Here is a 26,038-nt window from a genome sequence, read left to right as displayed (position 1 = left end):
CGCACACTTGCTGCAGATTGGATGGCGATACATTCATGCTGCGATTACAGCCCGTTCCATCTCATCCCAAACATGCACTGTTGGGTTGAGGTCTGGGCACTGTGCAGGCCATTCCAGTAAACTGAAATCGCTGTCATGTTCCTTCCAATGTTTTTTCACTCCTTTTGTCCAGTGTTGGTGCCCACTGGAGTCGCTTCCTATTGTTTTTAGCTGATAGGAGTGGAGCCTGATGTGACCGTCTGCTGCAATAGCCAATCCCTGACAAGGACTGAGGAGTTGTGCGTTAACGAGATGCAGTTCTGTACACCACTGTTTCACTGCACTATTATTTGTCTGTTTGTGGCCCTCCTGTTATCGTGTATGAATCTTGACATTCTCTTTCGACCTCTCTCATCAACAAGCTGTTCTTGCCCACAGGACTGCCGCTGACTGGATGTTGTTTTGTTTGTTGCACTATTCTCGATAAATCCTAGATACTGTCGTGTTGGAAAAGCCCAGGAGGCCGGGCCGTTTCTGAGACAATCATACCTCGCTCAGTCGCTTAGGTCACTCGTTTTACCCATTCTAACATTCAATCAAATAGTAACTGAATGCCTGTCTGCCTGTTTTATAAAGCAAGACACAGCCACGTGGCTCAATGTCTGTAGGAGCGATCCATTTTCGGGAACAGGGATGGTCTCCTCTTTTATCCTCAGATTCACAAGCCTTACAATACATCTAAATGCATGTTCAAGTACCATGCTGTACAGTCACACTTGGATTCACCAGTCTAACACATGTATGCACACAAACACACACACAAAGCTGAGAAACACACACACATATACACCATATGGGGGACATAGTCATTGTAATGTAAATGTTAATAGACTTTGGGGTGGTGATGTGAGACGCGGAAAGGGGCAGACAGTAGCCGGGGATGGAGGAGTGGGGGTTGTCCCGCTAAAACCTTCCTCCTACACACAGTCACACACTTACACCTCTTACATGACCTTACCCCCTTCTCTCTCTCTTTTGCTCTCTCTCTCATGGTGAAAGTGCTGCTTTCTCATGGTGAAAGTGCTGCTTTCTCATGGTGAAAGTGCTCCTCTCTCGTGGTGAAAGTGTTGCTCTCTGTCGTGGAGAAAGTGTTGCGTGCTCTCTTCCTATCTTGCTCTCTCTCATGGTGAAAGTGTTGCTCTCTGTCTCTGTCGTGGAGAAAGTGTTGCTCTCTCTCATGGTGAAAGTGCTCCTCTCTCGTGGTGAAAGTGTTGCTCTCTGTCTCTGTCGTGGAGAAAGTGTTGCGTGCTCTCTTCCTATCTCGCTCTCTCTCATGGTGAAAGTGCTCCTCTCTCATGGTGAAAGTGTTGCTCTCTGTCTCTGTCGTGGAGAAAGTGTTGCTCTCTGTCTCTGTCGTGGTGAAAGTGCTGCTTTCTCATGGTGAAAGTGCTCCTCTCTCGTGGTGAAAGTGTTGCTCTCTGTCTCTATCGTGGAGAAAGTGTTGCATGCTCTCTTCCTATCTTGCTCTCTCTCATGGTGAAAGTGTTGTGCTCTCTCAATTCAATTTAAGGGCCTTTATTGTCATGGGAAACACATGTTAACATTGCCAAAGCAAGTGAAATAGATAATAAACAAATATGAAATAAACAATAAAAAATGGACACTAAACATTACACTCACCAAAATTCCAAAAGAATAAAGACATATCATATTATGTCTATGTACAGTGTTGTAACGATGTGCAAATAGTTAAAGTACAAAAGGGAAAATAAACATAAATATGGGTTGTATTTACAATGGGCCTTGTTCTTCACTGGTTGCCCTTTTCTTGTGGCAACACAAATATTGCTGCTGTGATGGTACACTGTGGTATTTCATCCAGGAGGTATGGGAGTTTATTTGTTTTTTGAATTCTTTGTGGGTCTGTGTAATCTGAGGGAAATATGTGTCTCTAATATGGTCATTAATTTGCAGGAGGTTAGGAAGTGCAGCTCAGTTTCCAACTCATTTTGTGGGAAGTGTGCACATAGCCTGTCTTATCTTGAGAGCCAGGTCTGTCTGCGGTGGCTTCTCTCAATAGCAAGGATATGCTCTGTACATAGTCAAAGCTTTCCTTCATTTTTGGTCAGTTACAGTGGTCCGGTATTCTGCCACTGTGTCCTCTCTGTTTAGGCCAAATAGCATTGAGGTTTGCCCTTGTTTTTTGGTAAATGATTTCCAATGTGTCAAGTAATTCTATTTTTGGGCTATTTGACCAAGAAGGAGAGTGATGGATTGCTGCATCAGATGACCTGGACTCCACAATCACCTGACCTCAACCCAATTGTGATGGTTTGGGAGGAGTTGGACTGCAGAGTGAAGGAAAAACAGCCAACAAGTGCTCAGCATATGTGGGAACTCTATCAAGACTGTTGGAAAATCATTCCTCATGATGCTGATTGAGAGAATGCCAAGAGTGTGCAAAGCTGTCGTTAAGGCAAAGGGGGGCTACTTTGAATAATCTCAAATATTAAATACATTTTTATTTGTTTAACACTTTTTTTTGGTTAATACATGATTCCATATGTGTTATTTCATGGTGTTCACTATTATTCTACAATGTAAAAATGTGTATAAAAAAAATAAAAACTCTTGAATGAGTAGGTGTGTCCAAACTTTTGACTGGTACTGTGCATTCCACAACCTGGTCTGAGATGTCACACCTCTGCTGTTTGCTTGACAGTTGGCGTCTGGGGTGGGGAGAGATTCAGGGAGGCACATGGCCTTCTATCATCACACACTGCTGCAGCCATGCCTTAACACTAGCATACAGTGTCTCTCTTTGACTGGATCTCACTATGCTAGAGAGGACCAAGTGGAGTGTGTGTGTGTGTGTCTGCATCTCTGAAAAATAAAAAGAGAGAGATATATAAACAGAACCAATTCGGCTTTAAAACTATTTATTCTCTCACCCCTCTCTCTACCTCTGAAGGACTTAATGGGATATAATCCTCATGTCATCCATCCAGGAATGGAGGAGCGCTTTTTACTTTCCTTTTTCCCTCCATCTCCCCCTCCTTCCCTCGCTCTCAGGAAGGAAAGAGCGTCTGAACGATGGCAATCCCCTTTGACAGTGGCCGCTGCTGCAGGAAATAGTCAGATGGGATTTTTTTGCCGGCCAGGAATAGGTTTCGGTGTGTCTTAATCTCGGTAGATCATGCTCCCTATCTCTTTCTGTTTCTCTCTCTCTTTCTCTGTTTCCCCCTCTCGCTCTATATTGGCAATAATTCTTTACAGATAGTGGAAGAAAATGATGCTCAGAAACTGCTAGTGCCTGATGCTATCGCCACCATAATGGAAGTTACCACTCCCCTCTTTCTTTCTCACTTTTTAGTTTGGTGTTTTTCAAGATGCAGGAACTATTGATGTGATGGTGTTGGGGAGGAGGGATGGAAGGAAGGAAAATAGTGGTCATGTGTTTAATTGTGGTCATGTGTTTGAGCTCATGTGTTAGTTAAATCGGGGCGGTGATGTGTTAGATGAATCGGGGCGGCGATGTGTTAGTCAAATCGGGGCTGAGATGTGTTAGTCAAATTGGGGCTGAGGTGTGTTAGTCAAATCGGGGATGAGGTGTGTTAGTCAAATTGGGGCTGAGGTGTGTTAGTCAAATTGGGGCTGAAGTGTGTTAGTCAAATTGGGGCTGAGGTGTGTTAGTCAAATGAGGGGCGGCAATGTGTTAAATAGGGGTGGCGATGTCTTTGTAAGAGGTTTGATAGACCTTTCAATCCATTGAGAGGTCTGTCCATTGAGAGGTCTGCCCATTACCTCCTCTCTCCAGCACCTAAGGTTTTACTGGTGGCCAAAGTATCCGCCCACACTCCCTGCACTGTTAGCCTCCCTGTTCATCTCCAATCAGTCAACATATCTAAACATATCTAACAGACCACCGGCCATCGACCCCTCTAAGCCCTTTACAATCCAATCAATAGAGACGATTCACTAGCCTGGTTTTGATAACCCTGCAGCAAGTGGGCTACCTTAGCAACACAAACCACCACAGCGCTGACTCCCCATAGACCCCCAATGGAAGTCTGTGCACTATTGCTTCGTTAATTCGCTAGGCTAAAGTTAAAGAACTAGGCTACGCTTACATTAACGCTCGTGACTATCATTCCTCCCTCTCCGTTTTGATTACTGTTGCCGGGGCCGAATCGATGTCTGTAGCCACATGGCACGGTTCGACGCGAGCACAGATTACATTTTGCGGCTGATGGAGGATGATGGACGTTTATTGAAATGGGGGGAGCTGCACTAATGCTACATGGACTGGCGGAGCAGAGAGAGACCGTTGGTGGTTGATGACAGGTAAGAACTGAAGCGTCTTTTAAATCTAATCATAACCTGCTGTGATTAGATGGTTATTTGTTAGAGCAGTTCTGACAGGCAAGCTGAGCTGATTCAGTGCTGCCCCCTTCTCTATCCTACCTCCACCCCTATCCTCTTGCCCCTAGTTTTAGTTCTAATCCTGCACTAACACACCTAATTCAACTCATCTACTATTCATCATCAAGCCCTTGATTTATTGGAAATGCGTATGTTAATGCTGGGGTAAAACAAAACCCTGTGCACCCTGTCCCTATCCAAGATCCAGGATCGAAGAACACTGCTCCAAGCTCCTAGGTAATCCACCTCAGGGGACGAGCCTCAATCTGGGGGTGAAGTTTATGGTATGTCCCCATCCCACTGTTTCCTCTGGAGGGTCCAATATGGCCCATGGAAGCCTATATTTAAAGAAGGCCCCAACTGCCACTTTTTATGTCCCTCTGATCTTACCGACAATGAAAGCATGTATTGAAGGCTTTACAGGGGCCTTAGGCCATCGGGACGGCTATAACAAAGCCTGTTAGAACACACACACACACAAAACTTTTAGAACACCTACTCATTCAAGGGTTGTTCTTTATTTTTACTCTTTTCTACATTGTAGAATAATAGTGAAGACATCAACTCATATGAAATCATGTAGTAACCAAAAAAGTGTTAAACAAATCAAAATATATTTTATATTTGAGATTCTTCTTCTAAAAAAAGTAGCCACCCTTTGCCTCTGCACACTCTTGTCATTCTCTCAACCCGCTTCATGAGGAATGCATTTCAGTTAACCTGTTTGGGATAGGGGGCAGCATTTTAACTTTTGGATGAATAGCGTGCCCAGAGTGAACTGCCTCCTACTCAATCCCAGATGCTAATATATGCATGTTATTATTACTATTGGATAGAAAACACTTTGAAGTTTCTAAAACTGTTTGAATGATGTCTAGAGTAAAACAGAACTCATATGGCAGGCGAAAACCTGAGAGAAATACAACCAGGAAGTGGGAAATCTGAGGTTTGTAGGTTTTCAAAGCTTGGCCTTCCGAATACTCAGTGTCTATGGGGTCAAGTTGCACTTCCTAAGGATTCCACTAGATGTAAACTGTCTTTAGAAACTTGTTTCAAGCTTCTGCTATAAAGGAGGGGGTAATGGGAGCTGAATGAGTCAGTGCTCTCGAGTGTCTCAGGCTCGTGACGCGCGGTCCCGACAGAGTTAGCTCTCATTCCAGTGCTTTTCTACAGACAATGGAATTCTCCGGTTGGAATATTATTGAAGTTTTATGTTAAAAACATCCTAAAGATTGATTCCATTCATCGTTTGACATGTTTCTACGACCTGTAACGGAACTTTTCGAGTTTTTGTCTGGACGTAGTGCTCGCGCCTCATAAAGATGACGCTAACAACAAGTGGCTATTTGGACATAAATTCTGGACTTTATGGAACAAATCAGTCATTTATTTTTGAACTGGGATTGTTGGGAGGGCATTCGGATGAAGATCATTAAAGGTAAGTGAATATTTATAATGTTATTTCTAACTTCTGTTGACTCCAACATGGCAGATATTTCTTTGGCTGGATTGGGCTCTGAGCGCCGTACTCAGATTATGCTTTTTCCATAAAGTTTTTTTGAAATCTGTCACAGCGGTTGCATTAACCTTTTGTAACTAGGGGGCAGTATTTTCATTTTTGGATAAAAAACGTTCCCGTTTTAAACAAGATATTTTGTCACGAAAAGATGCTCGACTCTGCATATAATTGACAGCTTTGGATAGAAAACACTCTGACGTTTCCAAAACTGCAAAGATATTGTGTGTGAGTGCAACAGAACTGATGTTACAGGCGAAACCCAGATAAAAATCCAATCAGGAAGTGCCTCATTTTTTGAAACCGCCTCATGCCAATGACTCCTTATATGGCTGTGAATGAGCTACGAATGAGCTTACGTCTTCTACGTATTCCCCAAGGTGTCTACAGCATTGTGAGGTCTTTTTACGCATTTATGTTGAAGAATAGAGCCAGTGTCACGCTGGCGGGACAACGATCCTTGAGAAGATTTAAGAAGGAAAGATATTCCACAAATTAACTTTTAGCCTAGTGGTTAGAGCGTTGGACTAGTAACTGGAAGGTTGCAAGTTCAAACCCCCGAGCTGACAAGGTACAAATCTGTTGTTCTGCCCCTGAACAGGCAGTTAACCCACTGTTCCCAGGCCGTCATTGAAAATAAGAATATGTTCTTAACTGACTTGCCTGGTTAAATAAAGGTAAAATTTAAAAAATTAAAAAATAGCCGTAAGGGACCACATTTAGCAAGTGGTCCCTAGCATGATGGCCCTCGCAGAAAATCTTGCGTAAAGTACACAAGTAGCCATTTTTCCAATCGCTTCTTATGAGAAACCAATTGTCCCGACGGATATATTATCGAACTGTTATGTGAAAAAAACCTTGAGTCTTGATTCCAAACAACGTTTGCCATGTTTCTGTCGATATTATGGAGCTAATTTGGAAAAAAGTTTGGCGTTGTAGTGACCGCATTTCTGGTCGATTTCTCAGCCAAACGTGACGAACAAACGGGAGCTATTTCGCCTACAAAAATAATCTGTTTGGGAAAAAAGGAACATTTGCTATCTAACTGGGAGTCTCCTGAGTGAAAACATCTGAAGTTCTTCAAAGCATTATGCCATGATAAACTTACACAAATGCTTGTCTAGCGTTGGCTGTAAAGCATATTTTGAAAATCTGAGATGACAGTGTGATTAACAAAAGGCTAAGCTGCGTCTCAATATATTTCATTTGTGATTTTCATGAATAGGAAGATTTTGTAGGAAGATTTATGTCCGCTGCGTTATGCTAATTAGTTTGAGGCTATGATTACGCTCCCGGATCCGTGTTTGATAGTCGCAAGAAGTTAAGGAGAAGTCTATCTTTAATTCCGTGAATAACAATTGTATCTTTTATCAATGTTTATTATGAGTATTTCTGGGATTTGAAGTGGCTATCTGCAAAATCACCGGATGTTTTGGAATAAAAACATTACTGCATGTAACGCACCAATGTAAACTGAGATTTTTGGATATAAATTTGCACATTATCGAACAAAACATACATGTATTGTGTATCATGATGTCCTATGAGTGTCATCTGATGAAGATCATCAAAGGTTAGTGATTAATTTGATCTATATTTCTGCTTTTTGTGATTCCTATCTTGGCGTGTGTTTTGTGACTTGGCTTTGACCTAACATAATAATATGTTGTGATTTCGCTGTAAAGCCTTTTTGAAATCGGACACGATGGGTAGATTAACAAGAAGTTTATCTTTCACTTGCTGTTTTGGACCTGTTAATGTGTAAAAGTTCCATATTTAAAAAAAATAAGAATAATTGAATTTCGCGCACTTCCTTTTCAGGGGAATGTTGTCGAGGGGTTCCGCTAGCGGAACAGGTGAGCCTTCTTAAAAGTTAATTTGTGGAATATCTTTCCTTCTTAAATCTTCTCAAGGATCGTTGTCCCGCTAGCAGGACAACTTTGGGTGAAACTGGAGGGCGCGCAACTCAAATAAATAATCATAAATATTATGGATTTTAAACATCTAGGTAAATATAAGTGTCTTATATCGGCTGAAAGCTTAAATTATTGTTAATCTAACTGCATACATTCACATATAACGATTAAATATTCAAATACTTTTTTTGTTATCCAAAGGGTCCCAGCTATGACATGTAGTGTCGTTTTGTTAGATAAAATCCTTCTTTATATCCCAAAAAGTCTGTTTAGTTGGCGCCATTGATTTGAGTTCAACTTGCAGAGAAAGGAATCTGAAAATCTACAAACTTTGTTTGTTTGTGACAAGTCTAAATATGTTTCTATTTACACCAGATCCCCGTGTCATCAAACTATAATATTTATTTTGTTAAGAAGTATGTTCAATAGGAAACCGATTTTAGCAGGTGCGTAATGACTCCATGGCGCGCCCAATCACATTCAAGACTGTGTCCTACTAAAACTTATATTTTTATTTGTTTTGGAATTTACAACCCTGAAACCTTGAACATAATAATATATGGATTTAGTGTTAAAACAGTCATGTGTGCATACATTGACGTATGGGTGGTCCCGGGAATCGAACCCACTACCCTGGCGTTACAAGCGCTCTACCAACTGAGCTACAGAAGGACCACCTCTGTATATATTGTATGTATAGGACCACCTTATTATATATTATTATTATATATTATTGAACATAGACTGCTGACACTCTGTGGAAGCCATATGAATGCATCCAGGGAGCTTTTCAATATGACCTCTCTTGCATTTCTAAGAGCTGGTCTCTCTCAAAAACAATTATCGTTGGTTTTTCTGTTTTCTCACCATATCTATGTTTATAATTCTCGCACCTTCTTTAACATTTCTACAAACTGCAAAGTGTTTTCTGTCCAATGGTACCAATTGCATGCATATCCTGGCTTCAGGGCCTGAGCCTCACTTTACTTTGGGCATGCATAATGAAAGTGGAGCTTCTAAGAATAATGCCTTTGATCCATTGTGTTGTGATGGCAATATAACCCTATCCCTAACCCTTCATGCTCAAAAGAACGGCTCAAATAGCCCAAACCCATCATTACTTTAAAACATGAAAGTCAGCCCGGGAAATTTCAAGAACTAACCCTTCTTCAAGTGGAGTCGCAAAAACCATCAAGCGTGACACTGGCTCTCATGAGTACCGCTACAGAAGGAAGAACCAGAGTTAAGTTAAGTGGAGTTAACTTTTATGCTCAAATATAAAACGTATCCCTAACCATATTTTGTCATACTCAAATATAACCAGCTTTGGAAAGAAAACACTCTGAAAAACCAAAGATTCAGTGCCACAGAACTGATGTTACAGAAAATCCTAGATAAAAAAATCCAATCAGGAAGTGCCACATTTCTAAAAATCGCCTCATGCCAATGATAACCCTGTGAAGGAGCTAGGAGTCAGCTTACCCTTTTCCCAAGGTGTCTGCAGCATTGTGATATTTGTAGGCATATCATTGGAAGATTGACCATAAGAGATTACATCTAAGGTGGTCCCCTCCGTTTATTTTTTTCAGCTGCAGTATTTTTTCTGTTTGCTTCTGATGAGAAGCCAACTGCCACCACTGATAGATTATCGAATAGATATGTGAAAACACCTTGAGGATTGATTCTAAACAACATTTGCCATGTTTCCCTTCGATATTATGGAGCTAATTTGGAAAAAGTTTGGCGTTGTAAGTGACCTGCATTTTCCGGTCTTTTCTTAGCCAAACGTGATGAACAAAACGGAGCCATTTCGTCTACACAAATAATATATTTGGAAAAAGTGAACATTTGCTATCTAACTAAGAGTCTCGTCATTGAAAACATCCGAACCCTTCAAAGGTAAATGATTTTATTTGAATGCTTTTCATGTTTTTGTGAAAATGTTGCCTGCTGAATGCTAGGTTTAATGCTATGCTAGGCTATCAATACTCTTACACAAATGCTTGTGTAGCTTTGGTTGAAAAGCATATTTTGAAAATCTGAGATGACACTGTTGTTAACAAAAGGCTAAGCTTGTGTTTGAATATAATTATTTCATTTCATTTGCGATTTTCATGAATAGGAAACGTTGCGTTATGGTAATGAGCTTGAGGCTATGATTACGCTCCCGGATACGGGATTGCTCGACGCTAGAGGTTAACTTCACCTCAGACTGCAGCCCAAATAAATGCTTCAGAGTTCAAGTAACAGACAACTGTTCAGAGGAGACTAATCAGGCCTTCATGGTCGAATTGCCTCAAAGAAGCCACTACTAAAGGACACCAATAAGATGAACAGACTTTCTTGGACCAAGAAACATGAGCAATGGACATTAGACTGGTGGAAATCTGTCCTTTGGTCTGATGAGTCCAAATTTTAGATTTTTTGTTCCAACTGCCATGTGTTTGTGAGACGCAGAGTAGGGAAATTGATTATCTCCGCATTTGTGGTTCCCACTGGCATGGATGAGGATATACACTGTCAGCGATTTAAAAATTCCACACTTAACCAGCATGGCTACAGCATTCTGTAGCTATGCCATCATCTGGTTTGCGCTTAGCAGGACTATTTGTTTTTCAATAGGACAATGACCCAAAACACACCTCCAGGCTGTGAAAGGACAATTTGACCAAGAAGGAGACGATGGAGTGCTGCATCAGATGACCTGACCTCCACAATCATATACCTCAACCCACTTGAGATGGTTTGGGAAGTTGGACCGCAGAGGAAGGTAGAAACCAACAAGTGCTCAGCATATGTGGGAACCTTCAAGACTGTTGGAAAAGCATTCCTATGAAGCTGTCTGAGTAAGAGAGTGCTGACCCTCTCCTTTAAGATTGCCAGGGGTCTCTGGTCCTGGATCTACTGGGGGTGCAGCCCCGCACTGGACCATGGTTAGTTTGTTTAAATTTGTTTTGTAAGCTAGGGTTGCGCGCTAATCCAGAGCAGGCCTTACTGTCAGGAGGAGGAGCAGAGCAGGCCTTACTGTCAGGAGGAGGAGCGGAGCAGGCCTTACTGTCAGGAGGAGGAGCGGAGCAGGCCTTACTGTCAGGATAACCCTAGGAGCGGAGCAGGCCTTACTGTCATGAAGGAGCGGAGCAGGCCTTACTGTCAGGAGATGGAGCGGAGCAGGCCTTACTGTCAGGAGGAGGAGCGGAGCAGGCCTTACTGTAATGAGATGGAGCCCTAGCAGGCCTAGTATCAGGAGGAGGAGGGGCAACTGGGGAAAGCCTTTAGACATGCCCTCATTATTGTTAAATCCCAGTTCTGTTTGTGATATTAAGATTCTAACACCGACTGTGTGTTATTTGGACTTATTTAGTTAAAGTCAAGGACGGATGGGGGCTTGACTTAACACATGTCAGAGCAATAAAACATTATAATTAATGAGCAGTGAAATGACTGCTTTAGCGGATTTAGTGTTAAAACAGAGTGACATTGACACGTCTTCTATCATATAGCAGCCTATCCGCTCTGAGCAGCTCTTCCTCTGTGTCATTCTTCAGCACCTCTTACTTTCTCTCTGCATCCCATCCGGGCAGCCGGCCAAATCCTCACTGGATGCTAATGAAAATAGCTTCTAGAATAACCATCCATCAGGCTAGAATATAACCCTATCCCTAACCCTTCATGCTCAAATATAACCCTAGCCCAAACCCTTCATGCTCAAATATAACCCTAGCCCTAACCCTTCATGCTCAAATATAACACTAGCCCTAACCCTTCATGCTCAAATATAACCCTATCCCTAACCCTTCATGCTCAAATATAACCCTAGCCCTAACCCTTCATGCTCAAATATAACCCTAGCCCAAACCCTTCATGCTCAAATATAACCCTAGCCCTAACCCTTCATGCTCAAATATAACCCTAGCCCTAACCCTTCATGCTCAAATATAACCCTAGCCCTAACCCTTCATGCTCAAATATAACCCTAGCCCTAACCCTTCATGCTCAAATATAACCCTAGCCCTAACCCTTCATGCTCAAATATAACCCTAGCCCTAACCCTTCATGCTCAAATATAACCCTAGCCCTAACCCTTCAGGCTAGAATATAACCCTAGCCCTAACCCTTCAGGCTAGAATATAACCCTAGCCCTAACCCTTCAGGCTAGAATATAACCCTAGCCCAAACCCTTCATGCTCAAATATAACCCTAGCCCTAACCCTTCAGGCTAGAATATAACACTAGCCCTAACCCTTCATGCTCAGAATATAACCCTAGCCCTAACCCTTCATGCTAAATATAACCCCCTTCATGCTCAAATATAACCCTAGCCCTAACCCTTCATGCTAAATATAACCCTAGCCCTAACCCTTATTGCTAGAATATAACCCTAGCCCTAACCCTTCATGCTAGAATATAACCCTAGCCCTAACCCTTCATGCTCAAATATAACCCTAGCCCTAACCCTTTATGCTCAAATATAACCCTAGCCCTAACCCTTCATGCTCAAATATAACCCTAGCCCTAACCCTTCATGCTCAAATATAACCCTAGCCCTAAACCTTATTGCTGAAATATAACCCTATCCCTAACCCTTCATGCTCAACTATAACCCTAGCCCTAACCCTTCATGCTCAAATATAACCCTAGCCCTAACCCTTCATGCTAGAATATAACCCTAGCCCTAACCCTTCATAATCAAATATAACCCTAGCCCTAACCCTTCATGCTAGAATATAACCCTAGCCCTAACCCTTCAGCTCAAATATAACCCTAGCCCTAACCATTTATGCTCAAATATAACCCTAGCCCTAACCCTTCATGCTCAAATATAACCCTAGCCCTAACCCTTTATGCTCACATATAACCCTAGCCCTAACTCTTCAGGCTAGAATATAACCCTAACCCTTCAGGCTAGAATATAACCCTAGCCCTAACGCTTCAGGCTAGAATACAACCCTATATAACCCTAGCCCTAACCCTTCAGGCTAGAATATAACTCTAACCCTTCAGGCTAGAATATAACCCTAGCCCTAACGCTTCAGGCTAGAATATAACCCTATATAACCCTAGCCCTAACCCTTCAGGCTAGAATATAACCCTAGCCCTAACGCTTCAGGCTAGATTATAACCCTAACCCTTCAGGCGAGATTATAACCCTAGCTCTAACCCTTCAGGCTAGATTATAACCCGAACCCTAACCCTTCATGCTAGAATATAACCCAGCCTTAACCCTTCATAATCAAATATAACCCTATCCCTAACCCTTCATGCTCAAATTTAACCCTATCCCCAACTCTTCAGGCTAAAATATAACCCTAACCCTTCAGGCTAGAATATAACCCTAGCCCTAACGCTTCAGGCTAGATTATAACCCGAACCCTAACCCTTCATGCTAGAATATAACCCAGCCCTAACCCTTCAGGCTAGAATTTAACCCTAGCCCTAACCCTTCATGCTAGAATTTCACCCTAGCCCTAACCCTTCATGCTAGAATTTAACCCAGCCCTAACCCTTCATGCTAGAATATAACCCAGCCCTAACCCTTCTTGCTAGAATTTAACCTTAGCCCTAACCCTTCAGGCTAGAATATAACCCAGCTCTAACCCTTCATGCTAGAATTTAACCCTAGCCCTAACCCTTCATGCTAGAATTTAACCCTAGCCCTAACCCTTCATGCTAGATTATAACCCTAGCCCTAACCCTTCAGGCTAGAATATAACCCAGCCCTAACCCTTCATGCTAGAATTTAACCCAAGCTCTAACCCTTCAGGCTAGAATATAACCCAGCCCTAACCCTTCATGCTAGAATTTAACCCTAGCCCTAACCCTTCATGCTAGAATTTAACCCTAGCCCTAACCCTTCATGCTAGATTATAACCCTAGCCCTAACCCTTCAGTCTAGAATATAACCCAGCCCTAACCCTTCATGCTAGAATTTAACCCAAGCTCTAACCCTTCAGGCTAGAATATAACCCAGCCCTAACCCTTCATGCTAGAATTTAACCCTAGCCCTAACCCTTCATGCTAGATTTTAACCCTAGCCCTAACCCTTCATGCTAGATTATAACCCAAGCTCTAACCCTTCAGGCTAGAATATAACCCTAACCCTTCATGCTAGAATTTAACCCAAGCTCTAACCCTTCAGGCTAGAATATAACCCAGCCCTAACCCTTCATGCTAGAATTTAACCCTAGCCCTTACCCTTCATGCTAGATTATAACCCTAGCCCTAACCCTTCATGCTAGAATTATAACCCAGCCCTAACCCTTCAGGCTAGAATATAACCCAGCCCTAACCCTTCATGCTAGAATTTAACCTTAGCCCTAACCCTTCATGCTAGAATTTAACCCAGCCCTAACCCTTCATGCTCAAATATAACCGTAGCCCTAACCCTTCATGCTCAAATATAACCCTAAACCCTTCATGCTCAAATATAACCCTAGCCCTAACCCTTCATGCTCAAATATAACCGTAGCCCTAAACCTTCTTGCTCAAATATAACCCTAGCCCTAACCCTTCATGCTCAAATATAACCCTAGCCCTAACCCTTCATGCTCAAATATAACCCTAGCCCTAAACCTTTATTGCTGAAATATAACCCTATCCCTAACCCTTCATAATCAAATATAACCCTATCCCTAACCCGTCATGCTCACATATAACCCTATCCCTAACTATTCAGGCTAGAATATAACCCTAGCCCTAACGCTTCAGGCTAGAATATAACCCTAGCCCTAACCCTTCAGGCTAGAATATAACTAACCCTTCAGGCTAGAATATAACCCTAGCCCTAACGCTTCAGGCTAGAATATAACCCTATATAACCCTAGCCCTAACCCTTCAGGCTAGAATATAACTAACCCTTCAGGCTAGAATATAACCCTAGCCCTAACGCTTCAGGCTAGATTATAACCCTAACCCTTCAGGCGAGATTATAACCCTAGCTCTAACCCTTCAGGCTAGATTATAACCCGAACCCTAACCCTTCATGCTAGAATATAACCCAGCCCTAACCCTTCAGGCTAGAATTTAACCCTAGCCCTAACCCTTCGTGCTAGAATTTAACCCAGCCCTCACCCTTCATGCTAGAATATAACCCAGCCCTAAACCTTTATGCTCAAATATAACCCTAGCCCTAAACATTCTTGCTCAAATATAACCCTATCCCTAACCCTTCATGCTCAAATATAACCCTAGCCCTAACCCTTCATAATCAAATATAACCCTATCCCTAACCCTTCATGCTCAAATTTAACCCTATCCCCAACTCTTCAGGCTAGAATATAACCCTAACCCTTCAGGCTAGAATATAACCCTAGCCCTAACGCTTCAGGCTAGATTATAACCCGAACCCTAACCCTTCATGCTAGAATATAACCCAGCCCTAACCCTTCATGCTAGAATTTAACCCTAGCCCTAACCCTTCAGGCTAGAATATAACCCTAGCCCTAACCCTTCATGCTAGAATTTAACCCTAGCCCTAACCCTTCATGCTAGAATTTAACCCAGCCCTAACCCTTCATGCTAGAATATAACCCAGCCCTAACCCTTCTTGCTAGAATTTAACCTTAGCCCTAACCCTTCAGGCTAGAATATAACCCAGCCCTAACCCTTCATGCGAGAATTTAACCCAAGCTCTATCCCTTCATGCTAGAATTTAACCCTAGCCCTAACCCTTCATGCTATAATTTAACCCTAGCCCTAACCCTTCATGCTAGAATTATAACCCTAGCCCTAACCCTTCATGCTAGATTATAACCCTAGCCCTAACCCTTCAGGCTAGAATATAACCCAGCCCTAACCCTTCATGCTAGAATTTAACCCAGCTCTAACCCTTCAGGCTAGAATATAACCCAGCCCTAACCCTTCATGCTAGAATTTAACCCTAGCCCTAACCCTTCATGCTAGAATTTAACCCTAGCCCTAACCCTTCATGCTAGATTATAACCCTAGCCCTAACCCTTCAGTCTAGAATATAACCCTTCAGCCCTAACCCTTCATGCTAGAATTTAACCCAAGCTCTAACCCTTCAGGCTAGAATATAACCCAGCCCTAACCCTTCATGCTAGAATTTAACCCTAGCCCTAACCCTTCATGCTAGATTATAACCCTAGCCCTAACCCTTCATGCCTGAATTTAACCCTAGCCCTAACCCTTCATGCTAGATTATAACCCAAGCTCTAACCCTTCAGGCTAGAATATAACCCAGCCCGAACCCTTCATGCTAGAATTTAACCTTAGCCCTAACCCTTCATGCTAGAATTTAACCCTAACCCTTCATGCTAGAATACAACCCAGCCCTAACCCTTCATGCTCAAATATAACCGTAGCCCTAAACCTTCTTGCTCAAATATAACCCTATCCCTAACCCTTCATGCTCAAATATAACCCTAGCCCTAACCCTTCATGCTCAAATATAACCCTATCCCAAACCCTTCATGCTCAAATATAACCCTAGCCCAAACCCTTCATGCTCAAATATAACCCTATAACCCTTCATGCTATCCCCCTAACCCTTCATGCTCAAATATAACCCTATCCCTTCATGCTCAAATATAACCCTTAAACCTTCTTGCTCAAATATAACCCTATCCCTAACCCTTCATTCTCAAATATAACCCTAGCCCTAACCCTTCATGCTCAAATATAACCCTAGCCCTAAACCTTCTTGCTCAAATATAACCCTATCCCTAACCCTAGGTAGGTAAAGCTCCGCCTTATCTCAGTTCACTGGTCATGATGGCAACACCCATCCGTAGCACGCGCTCCAGCAGGTGTATCTCACTGATCATCCCTAAAGCCAACACCTCATTTGGCCGCCTTTCGTTCCAGTACTCTGCTGCCTGTGACTGGGACGAACTGCAAAAATCGCTGAAGTTGGAGACTTTTATCTCCCTCACCAACTTCAAACATCAGCTATCTGAGCAGCTAACCGATCGCTGCAGCTGTACATAGTCTATTGGTAAATAGCCCACCCATTTTCACCTACCTCATTCCCATACTGTTTTTATACTGTTTTTATTTATTTACTTTTCTGCTCTTTTGCACACCAATATCTCTACCTGTATATGACCATCTGATCATTTATCACTCCAGTGTTAATCTGCAAAATTGTAATTATTCGCCTACCTCCTCATGCCTTTTGCACACATTGTATATAGACTGCCCCTTTTTTTCTACTGTGTTATGGACTTGTTAATTGTTTACTCCATGTGTAACTCTGTGTTGTCTGTTCACACTGCTATGCTTTATCTTGGCCAGGTCGCAGTTGCAAATGAGAACCTGTTCTCAACTAGCCTACCTGGTTAAATAAAGGTGAAATAAAAAATAAAATAAAATAAAAACCCTATTGCTAACCCTTCAGGCTAGATTATAACCCTAATCCTTCATGCAAGAATATAACCCTATCCCGAACCCTTCAGGCTAGATTATAACCCTAACCCTTCAGGCTAGATTATAACCCTAACCCTTCAGGCTAGAATTGAACCCTAACCCTTCAGGTGATGGTGGGTGGGAGGAGAGAGAGCGAGAGAGTTTGTTTTTGTATGTGTGCGTGCATATGTCTTTTTTTGTGTGCTTCTGCGTGTGTGTGTTGACATGGGTTTTCTGACAGCACTGCTCCCTTCCCAGTGCTTGGCAATGTAACATGAGGTAGAGGAAATGGTAGGATTTATCACACACACACATACAGCTCTTGAAAAATGAAGAGACCATTGCAAAATGATCCGTTTCACTGGTTTTACTATTTATGGGTATGTGTTTGGGTAAAATTAACATTTTGTTTTAATTCTATTAACTACTGACAACAAAATACAAATATTGTAATTTAGAGCATTTATTTGCTTAAAATGACAACTGGTCAAAATAATGAAAAATATGCAGTGTTGTAAGACCTCGAATAATGCAAAGAAAAATGTTCATATTCATTTTTAAACAACACAATACTAATATTTTAACTTAGGAAGAGTGCAGATATCAATATTTGTTGGAATAACCCTGATTTTCAATCCCAGCTTTCATGCATCTTGGCATGCTCTCCACCAGTCTTTCACATTGATGTTGGGTGACTTGATACCACTCCTGACGCAAAAATTCAAGCAACTCTGCTTTGTTTGATGGCTTGTGACCATTCATCTTCCTCTTGATCACATTCTAGAGGTGTTCAATGGAGTTTATGTCTGGAGATTGGGCTGGCCATGACAGGGTCTTGATCTGGTGGTCCTCCATCCACACCTTGATTGACCTGGCTATGTGGCATGGAGCATTGTTCTGCTGGAAAAAAACAATCCTCAGAGTTGGGGAACATTGTCAGAGCAGAAGGAAGCAAGTTTTCTTCCAGGACAACCTTGTACGTGGCTTGATTCATGCGTCTTTCACAAAGACGAATCTGCCCGATTCCAGCCTTGTTGAAGCACCCCCAGATCATCACTGATCCTCCACCAAATTTCACAGTGGGTTCAAGACCTAGAGAGGTCTACAAGCCACAGTGTCTCGCACCCACTGTGAAATTTGGTGGAGGATTGTTCAGCATCCACTAGTCACCTCTTCACTGTTGACGTTGAGACTGGTGTACTTGTCCTCTTGCTCAGTTGTGCACTGGGACTTCCCCCATCTATCTACTCTGGTTAGAGCCAGTTTGTGCTATTCTGTGAAGGGAGTACACAGCGTTGTACGAGATCTTCTGTTTCTTGACAATTTCTCCCAACGAATAGCCTTCATTTCTCAGAACAAGAATAGAAGAAAGTGCTTTGTTTCTGGCTTTTTGGAGCCTGTAATCGAACCCACAAATGCTAGTGCTCCAGATACTCAACTAGTTTAAAGAAAGCCTTTTTTATTGCTTATTTTATCAGCACAACAGTTTTCAGCTGTGCTATCAAAATTGCAAAAGGGTTTTCTAATGATCAATTAACCTTTTAAAATTATTGTAGTCATTTACAACATTAACATTGTCTACACTGTATTTCTGATCAATTTTGTTATTTTAATGGACCAAAACATTGCTTTTCTTTCAAAACCAAGGACATTTCTAAGTGACCCCAAAGTTTTGAAAGGTAGTGTATGTGTGTGTGTGTGTGTGTTTATTTTATTTATATATATATATATATATATATATATATATATATACAGTTGAAGTCGGAAGTTTGCATACACTTAGATTGGAGTCAATAAAACTCGTTTTAAAACTCGTTTTTCAACCACTCCACAAATTTATTTTTAACAAACTATATTTTTGGCAAGTCGGTTAGGACATCTACTTCGTGCATGACACAAGTCATTTTTCCAACAATTGTTTACAGGCAGATTTTTTTTTAATTCCAGTGAGTCAGAAGTTTTTACATACACTAAATTGACTGTGCCTTAACAGCTTGGAAAATTCCAGAAAATTATGTTATGGCTTTAGAAGCTTCTGATAGGCTAATTGACATAATTTGGGTCCATTGGAGGTGTACCTGTGGATGTAATTCAAGGCCTACCTTCAAACTCAGTGCTTCTTTGCTTGACATCATGGGAAAATCAAAAGTAATCAGGCAAGACCTCATAAAAAAAGTTGTAGACCTCCACAAGTCTTGTTCATTCTTGGGAGCAATTTCCAAACACCTGAAGGTACCACATTCATCTGTACAAACAATTGTACGCAAGTGTAAACACCATGGGACCACGCAGCCGTCATACCGCTCACGAAGGAGACACATTCTGTTTCCTAGAGATGAATGTACTTTGGGGCGAAAAGTGCAAATCAATCCCAGAACAACAGCAAAGGACCTTGTAAAGATGCTGGAGGAAACAGGTACAAAATTATCTATATCCACAGTAAAACGAGTCAAATAGCAACGTCACCTGAAAGGCCACTCACCAAGGAAGAAGCCACTGCTCTGATAGTTCCATAAAAAGCCAGACTATGGTCTGCAACTGCAAATGGAGAAATGTCCTCTGGTCTGATGAAAAAAAAATAGAACTGTTTGGGCATAATGACCATCGTTATGTTTGGAGGGAAAAGGGGGAGGCTTGCAAGCCGAAGAACACCATCCCAACCTTGAAGCACGGGGTGGCAGCATCATGTTGTGGGGGTGCTTTGCTGCAGGAGGGACTGCAGAAGAGAGGAGAGAAAAAGAGAGGAAATGGGCCGGGTCAAGTTTGTGAGTTAGGAGACTGTCCTGGGGTGTGTGTAAAATTGAATTTAAATGTATTTGTCAAAGGTGTATAGATACAGTTGAAGTCGGACGTTTACATACACCTTTGCCAAATCCATTTAAATCCATTTTACACACACCCCAGGACAGTCTCCTAACACAAACTTGACCCGGCCCATCTCTTTACCCATCAGCCTTATGAAGTCCCACTGCCATGTTTTCCCTCTCCTCGTTCCTTGGTTCCTCCCTTTCCTCCACCCCTCCTCCTCCTCTCTTCTTGTAAAGTAAGCCTCCACATGGCTCACCTCCAGCTTGTCTCCCTTGTCGTGTGTGGATTAGCCATGGTGAGAGAGGGAGTGGGAGAGAGAGAGCTTAGGTGGGTCTCCATGCCTGTGTGTGTTTCTCTCACTCTGCTAGCTATAATGATGGCCCCCAGGGGAAGTAGTTTAGTGGTCTTACTTACCGTTTTCGAGGGATCTCTTTCCCAACACGTAATTCAAAGGTAGCCTGCAGTAGAAATATAATACTTACCCACCTTATCATATATACACACACACACACACACACACACACACACACACACACACACACACACACACACACACACACACACACACACACACACACACACACACACACACACACACACACACACACACACACACACACTGATATATACACACATGGGAAGAACAGTGGAGAGAAGGCCTCACTGGCTAATAAGTGTGCTATGTTAACCCCAACACAAACACTCACAAGCAAAAGCACCCTAATTTGTCAGCACCCTATTCTGGTGTAGAGGTTTAACTTACAAACATCCTGTGGATCATGGAAACATCTGTAGGTCATCACTACGATTTTGCCTCTCTAATCGCATTGAATAAGTTACACACACTATCACACTGTGAGTCCGTCCGTCTTCTCCAACACCAGTTGGGTTTTGGAGGTCACCTGTCAATCCAAAGCAGTTGCCACCTGTCAGCTGGCCCAGCGTGCATTGCGTGCCTGCTCCCTAAACTGGTGTACGCACCGTTGGTGGCTGTCACACACACCGCTAGACATGAACGACACTCAAAGACACACGCTGCTTCATCAACACACTAAAGTAGAAAGAAAGAACAGACACAAGCACACACTTCCAGCCTCTGACACTTTGAAATGTAATTTAGTTTTCAGTCCATATTTGTGCATACATTTCTGTGTCGTGTGCACTGCATTGCTTTAATATGATTAGAAAGGCTAACATCGTTCTCTCTCTCCTTTCCATCTATCTCCCCCTCCCCCCACTTCTCTCTCTAGGTGAGCAGGGTACCAGTAGAGAGCTGTGAGCAGTACACCACCTGTGGCCAGTGCCTGGGCTCCAAAGACCCCCACTGTGGCTGGTGTGTCCTCCACAACATGTAAGTACACATATTCTACACTCGGTCTACTCACTCACTCATATATAGCTACTCTTTGTTCATGCTATACTGTCATTCATGATCAAAACAAACTTTGTCACTTGCGCCAAATACAAGTGTAGACCTTACATGCTGAAATGCTTACTTACAAGACCTTAACCAACAGTGCAGTTCAAGAAGAGTTAAGAAAATATTTGCCAAATAATCTAAAGTAAAAAGTAACACAATAAAATAACGAGGCTATATACATGGGGTACTGAGTCAACGTGCAGTGGGTACAGGTTAGTCGAGATAATTTGTACATCAAGGTAGGGGTGAAGTGACTATGCGTAGATAATAATCAGCGTGTAGCAGCATTGTGCAAAACAAATGGGGGGTATCAATGTAAATAGTCCAGGTTGCCATTTCATTAATTGTTCAGCAGTTTTATGAGGGTAGAAGCTATTAAGATGCCTTTTGGTCCAAGTCTTGGCGCTCCAGGACCGTTTGCTGTGCGGTAGCAGAGAAAACAGTCTCTGACTTGGGTGACTGGAGTCTGACAATTTTTGGGGGGCTTTCCTCTGACACAGCCTATTATATTGGTTCTGGATGGCAGGAAGCTTGGCTCCAGTGATGTACTGGGCCTTACGCACTACCCTCTGTAGCTCCTTACGGTCAGATGCCTAGCAGTTACCGTACCAGGCGGTGATGAAACCTGTCAGGATGCTCTCAATGGTGCAGCTGTAGAACCTTTTGAGGATCTGGGGACCCATGCCAAATCTTTACAGTCTCCTGAGGGGGAAAAGGTGTTGTTGTGCTCTCTACACGACTGTCTTGGTGTGTTTGGACCATGATAGTTTGTTGGTAATGTGGACACCAAGAAACCTGACTCTCTCGACACACTCCACTACTGCCACGTCAATGTTAATGGGGGCCTGTTTGGCCCGCCTTTTCCTGTAGTCCACGATCAGCTCCTTTGTCTTGCTCACATTGAGGGAGTGGTTGTTGTCCTGGCAGTTCTCTGACCACCTCCCTATAGGCTGTCTCATCGTTGTCGGTGATCAGGCCTACCACTGTTGTCATCAGCAAACTTAATGATGGTGTTGGAGTCGTGTTTGGCCACACTGTCGTGGGTGAACAGGGAGTACAGGGAGAGACTAAATACACACCCCTGAGGTGCCCCAGTGTTGAGGATAAGAGTGGCGGACATGTAGTTGCCTACCCTTACCACTTGGGGGCGGCCCGTCAGGAAGTCCAGGATCTAGTTGCAGAGGGAGGTGTTTAGTGTACAGTGTTGAACGCTGAGCTGTAGTCAATGAACAGCATTCTCACATAGGGGTTCCTTTTGTCCAGGTGGGAAAGGGCCGTGTGGAGTGCGATTGAGATTGCGTCATCTGTGGATCTGTTGGCGAGGTATGTGAATTGGATTGGGTCTAGAGTATCCGGGAGGATGCTGTTGATGTGAGCCATGACCAGCCTTTCAAAACACTTCATGGCTACCGACGTGAGTGCTACGGGCGGTATTAATTTAGGCAGGTTACCTTCGCTTCCTTTGGCACAGGGAAAATGGTGGTCTGCTTGAAACATGCGTGTGTTACAGACTCAGTCAGGGAGAGGTTGAAAATGTCAGTGAAGACACTTGCCAGTTGGTCCGCGTATGCTTTGAATACACATCCTGGTAATCCATCTGGCCCTGCGGATTTGTGAATGTTGACCTGTTTAAAGGTCTTGCTCACATCGGCTACAGAGAGCATTATCACACAGTCATCCAGAACAGCTGGTGCTGTCGTGCATGCTTCAGTGTTTCTTGCATTCAGCTCGTTTGGTAGGCTCACGTCACTGTCAGCTCGCGTCTGGGTTTCCCTTTTTAGTCTGTAATAGTTTTCAAGCCCTGCCACATCCGACGAGCGTCAAAGCTGGTGTAGTAGGATTCAATCTTAATCCTGTATTGACGCTTTGCTTGTTTTGATAGTTCGTCTGAGGGCATAGCGGGATTTCTTATCAGCATCCGGATTAGTGTCCCACTCCTTGAAAGCGACAGCTCTAGCCTTTAGCTAGATGCGTATGTTGCCTGTTATCCATGGCTTCTGGTTGGGATATCTATGAACAGTCACCGTGGGATGACATCCTCGATGCATTTATTGATGAAGCCGAGGATTGAGGTGGTATACTCCTCAATGCCATTGGATGAATCCCGGAACATATTCCAGTTTGTAGCGTAGCGTCTGCGTCATCTGACCACTTCCTTATTGAGCGAGTCACTGGTACTTCCTGCTTTAGTTTTTGCTTGTTAACCTCTTGCTCCTACCTGGCACGCAGGCGTCCCATCTAGAGCTCTGGAAATGCAAATGCGCTACGCTAAATGCTAATAGTATTAGTTAAAACTCAAACGTTCATTAAAATACACATGCAGGGTATTGAATTAAAGCTACACTCGTTGTGAATCCAGGCAACAAGTCAGATTTTTAAAATGCTTTTCGGCGAAAGCATGAGAAGCTATTATCTGATAGCATGTAACACCCCAAAAGACCCGCAGGGGACGTAAACAAAATAATTAGCATAGTCGTCGCTACACAAACCGCACAAATAAAATATAAAACATTCATTACCTTTGACCATCTTCTTTGTTGGCACTCCTAGATGTCCCATAATCACTATTGGGTCTTTTTTTATGAAGACTGTGTGATAAACGGAAAAAAATAGCGTTTCATAACGTAACGTCATTTTTTAAAATTCAAAAAGTCGACGATAAACTTTCACAAAACACTTCGAAATACTTTTGTAATGCAACTTTAGGTATTAGTACACGTTAATAAGCGATAAAATTCATCAGGAGGCGATGTCAATTCTATAGGTGTCCGTCTCTAAAAAATGTCTGGAGAGAGTTCGACCAAAACATCCGGTCGGAGACCGGAGGGAATCGGTTCCCTTGATTCGGTTTGACCAAGAATCAAAGCTGAATCAAATGACAAGACTCTAGACAACGTGCGGAAGCTGTAGGCACTGCAACCTCGGCCTCATTTAATTCGGTTCACTTTGAACAATTCCTGGAAGTAGCGCAATAATATTTATTTCCATTTTCAGTGATCAGATTTTCCTGCACTTTTCGATGAAACGCATGTTCTGTTATAGTCACAGCCGTGATTTAACCAGTTTTATAAACGTCTGAGTGTTTTCTATCCACACATACTAATCATATGCATATACTATATTCCTGGCCTGAGTAGCAGGGCGCTGAAATGTTGCGCGATTTTTAACAGAATGTTCGAAAAAGTAGAGGGTCGACTTAACAGGTTAACAAGGATCAGGAGGATAGAATTATGGTCATTTTTGCCAAATGAACGCCGTTTGTAGAGCTTTCTATGTATCTCTGTGTGTGGAGTAAAGGTGGTCTAAAGTTGTTTTTTTCTCTGGATGCACATGACATGCTGGTAGTAATGAGGTAAAATGGATTTATGTTTGCCTGTATTAAAATCCCAGGCTACTAGTAGCGCCACTTCTGGATGAGCATTTTCTTGTTTGCTTATGGCCTTATAGAGTTGGTTGATTGCGGTCTTAGTGCCAGTATAGGTTTGTGGTGGTAAATAGACTGCTACGAATAATATAGATGAGAACTCTCTTGGTAGATAGTGTGGTCTACAGCTAGGTACTCTACCTCAGACGAGCAATACCTTGAGGCTTCTTTAATATTAGACACGTCAGCTATTATTGACAAACAGACACATTCCTACTCCTCGTCTTACCAGACATAGCTTCTCTGTTCTGATAGTCTTACAGAGCCCCTGTCTCCTTTCTTTTATCTGCTCTGATGTGAATTGGATAAAGTGCAAAACACATCTTTAGGTAGGTCTCCATTTACTTTAACCTGTCACGCTCTCACAGATGAGAGGTTTTGTGGGCAACACTGATGAGGAAAGGAGGCTACTGGTGAGTATTTGGACGCTATCCTCTGAATTGGAAGCCTTAGCTATTTGCCGTCACATGAAAATCAATGTTGATACTGCCTTGTATCTTTTAGAAGATCTTAAGATTAAGATTCATGAATAGAGTTACTAGTAGCAGATGGCAGTGCAGAGCATGCCAGGTGTCCTTGTTGACACTCCGCATATGTAGGAGTGTTATTTTTCCTCTGTGTGTTGCGCTACAGCAGAGAGTGTGTTATCTTGCTAGTCAGTGTGTTAGGCGCTGTACAGTAGGCATAGTCAATGTGTGACTTCTCACCAGACGTGTGTCTGGCGCAGTGTGACTTATCACCAGACACAATGCTTTATAGGATACACTTGGTGACACAGTGTGTTTCTCTCTCCTGCTGGCTAACATGACTCGAGGGTGTGTGTGTATGGGGCAGTGAGACGGGGTGTGTATTGGGCAGTGAGACAGGGTGTGTATGGGAAGTGTGAGAGTGTGTGTGCATGGGGAGGTGAGCGAGTGTGTGTGCATGGGGAGGTGAGAGGGTGTGTGTGCATGGGGAGGTGAGCGGGGGTGTGCGTGGGGAGGTGAGAGGGGGAGAGTGAGAGGGGTGAGTGTGGGGAGGTGAGAGGGTGTGTGTGAATGGGGAAGTGAGCGGGGGGTGCGTGGGGAGGTGAGAGGGTGTGTGTGCATGGGGAGGTGAGCTGGGGTGTGCGTGGGGAGGTGAGCGGGGGTGTGTGTGGGGAGGTGAGCGGGGGTGTGTGTGGGGAGGTGAGCGGGGGTGTGTGGGGAGGT

At 43.0% G+C, this 26,038-nt stretch overlaps 1 protein-coding gene across 5 annotated transcripts in view; it reads left to right on the top strand.

Annotated features, from left to right (window-relative positions):
* LOC118399705 (plexin-A1-like) overlaps positions 1-26,038 on the top strand; it is a 365,392-nt gene that overhangs the window by 172,969 nt on the left and 166,385 nt on the right. For 4 of the 5 annotated variants that reach the window (XM_052473927.1, XM_052473928.1, XM_052473929.1 and 1 more), the window contains exon 5: positions 21,255-21,355. In XM_052473927.1, the coding sequence (XP_052329887.1) occupies positions 21,255-21,355 (101 nt within the window). Of the gene's footprint in view, positions 1-2,241; positions 2,550-21,254; positions 21,356-26,038 lie in introns of those variants that run through there. The other variant, XM_052473931.1, reaches the window with a different exon arrangement.

Source organism: Oncorhynchus keta, chromosome 21 (assembly GCF_023373465.1).
Source record: "Oncorhynchus keta strain PuntledgeMale-10-30-2019 chromosome 21, Oket_V2, whole genome shotgun sequence".
In the NCBI taxonomy this organism is placed as follows: domain Eukaryota; kingdom Metazoa; phylum Chordata; class Actinopteri; order Salmoniformes; family Salmonidae; genus Oncorhynchus; species Oncorhynchus keta.
The sequence above is the reverse complement of the archived record's forward strand: the minus strand, read 5'-3'. Positions and strand labels throughout refer to the sequence as shown.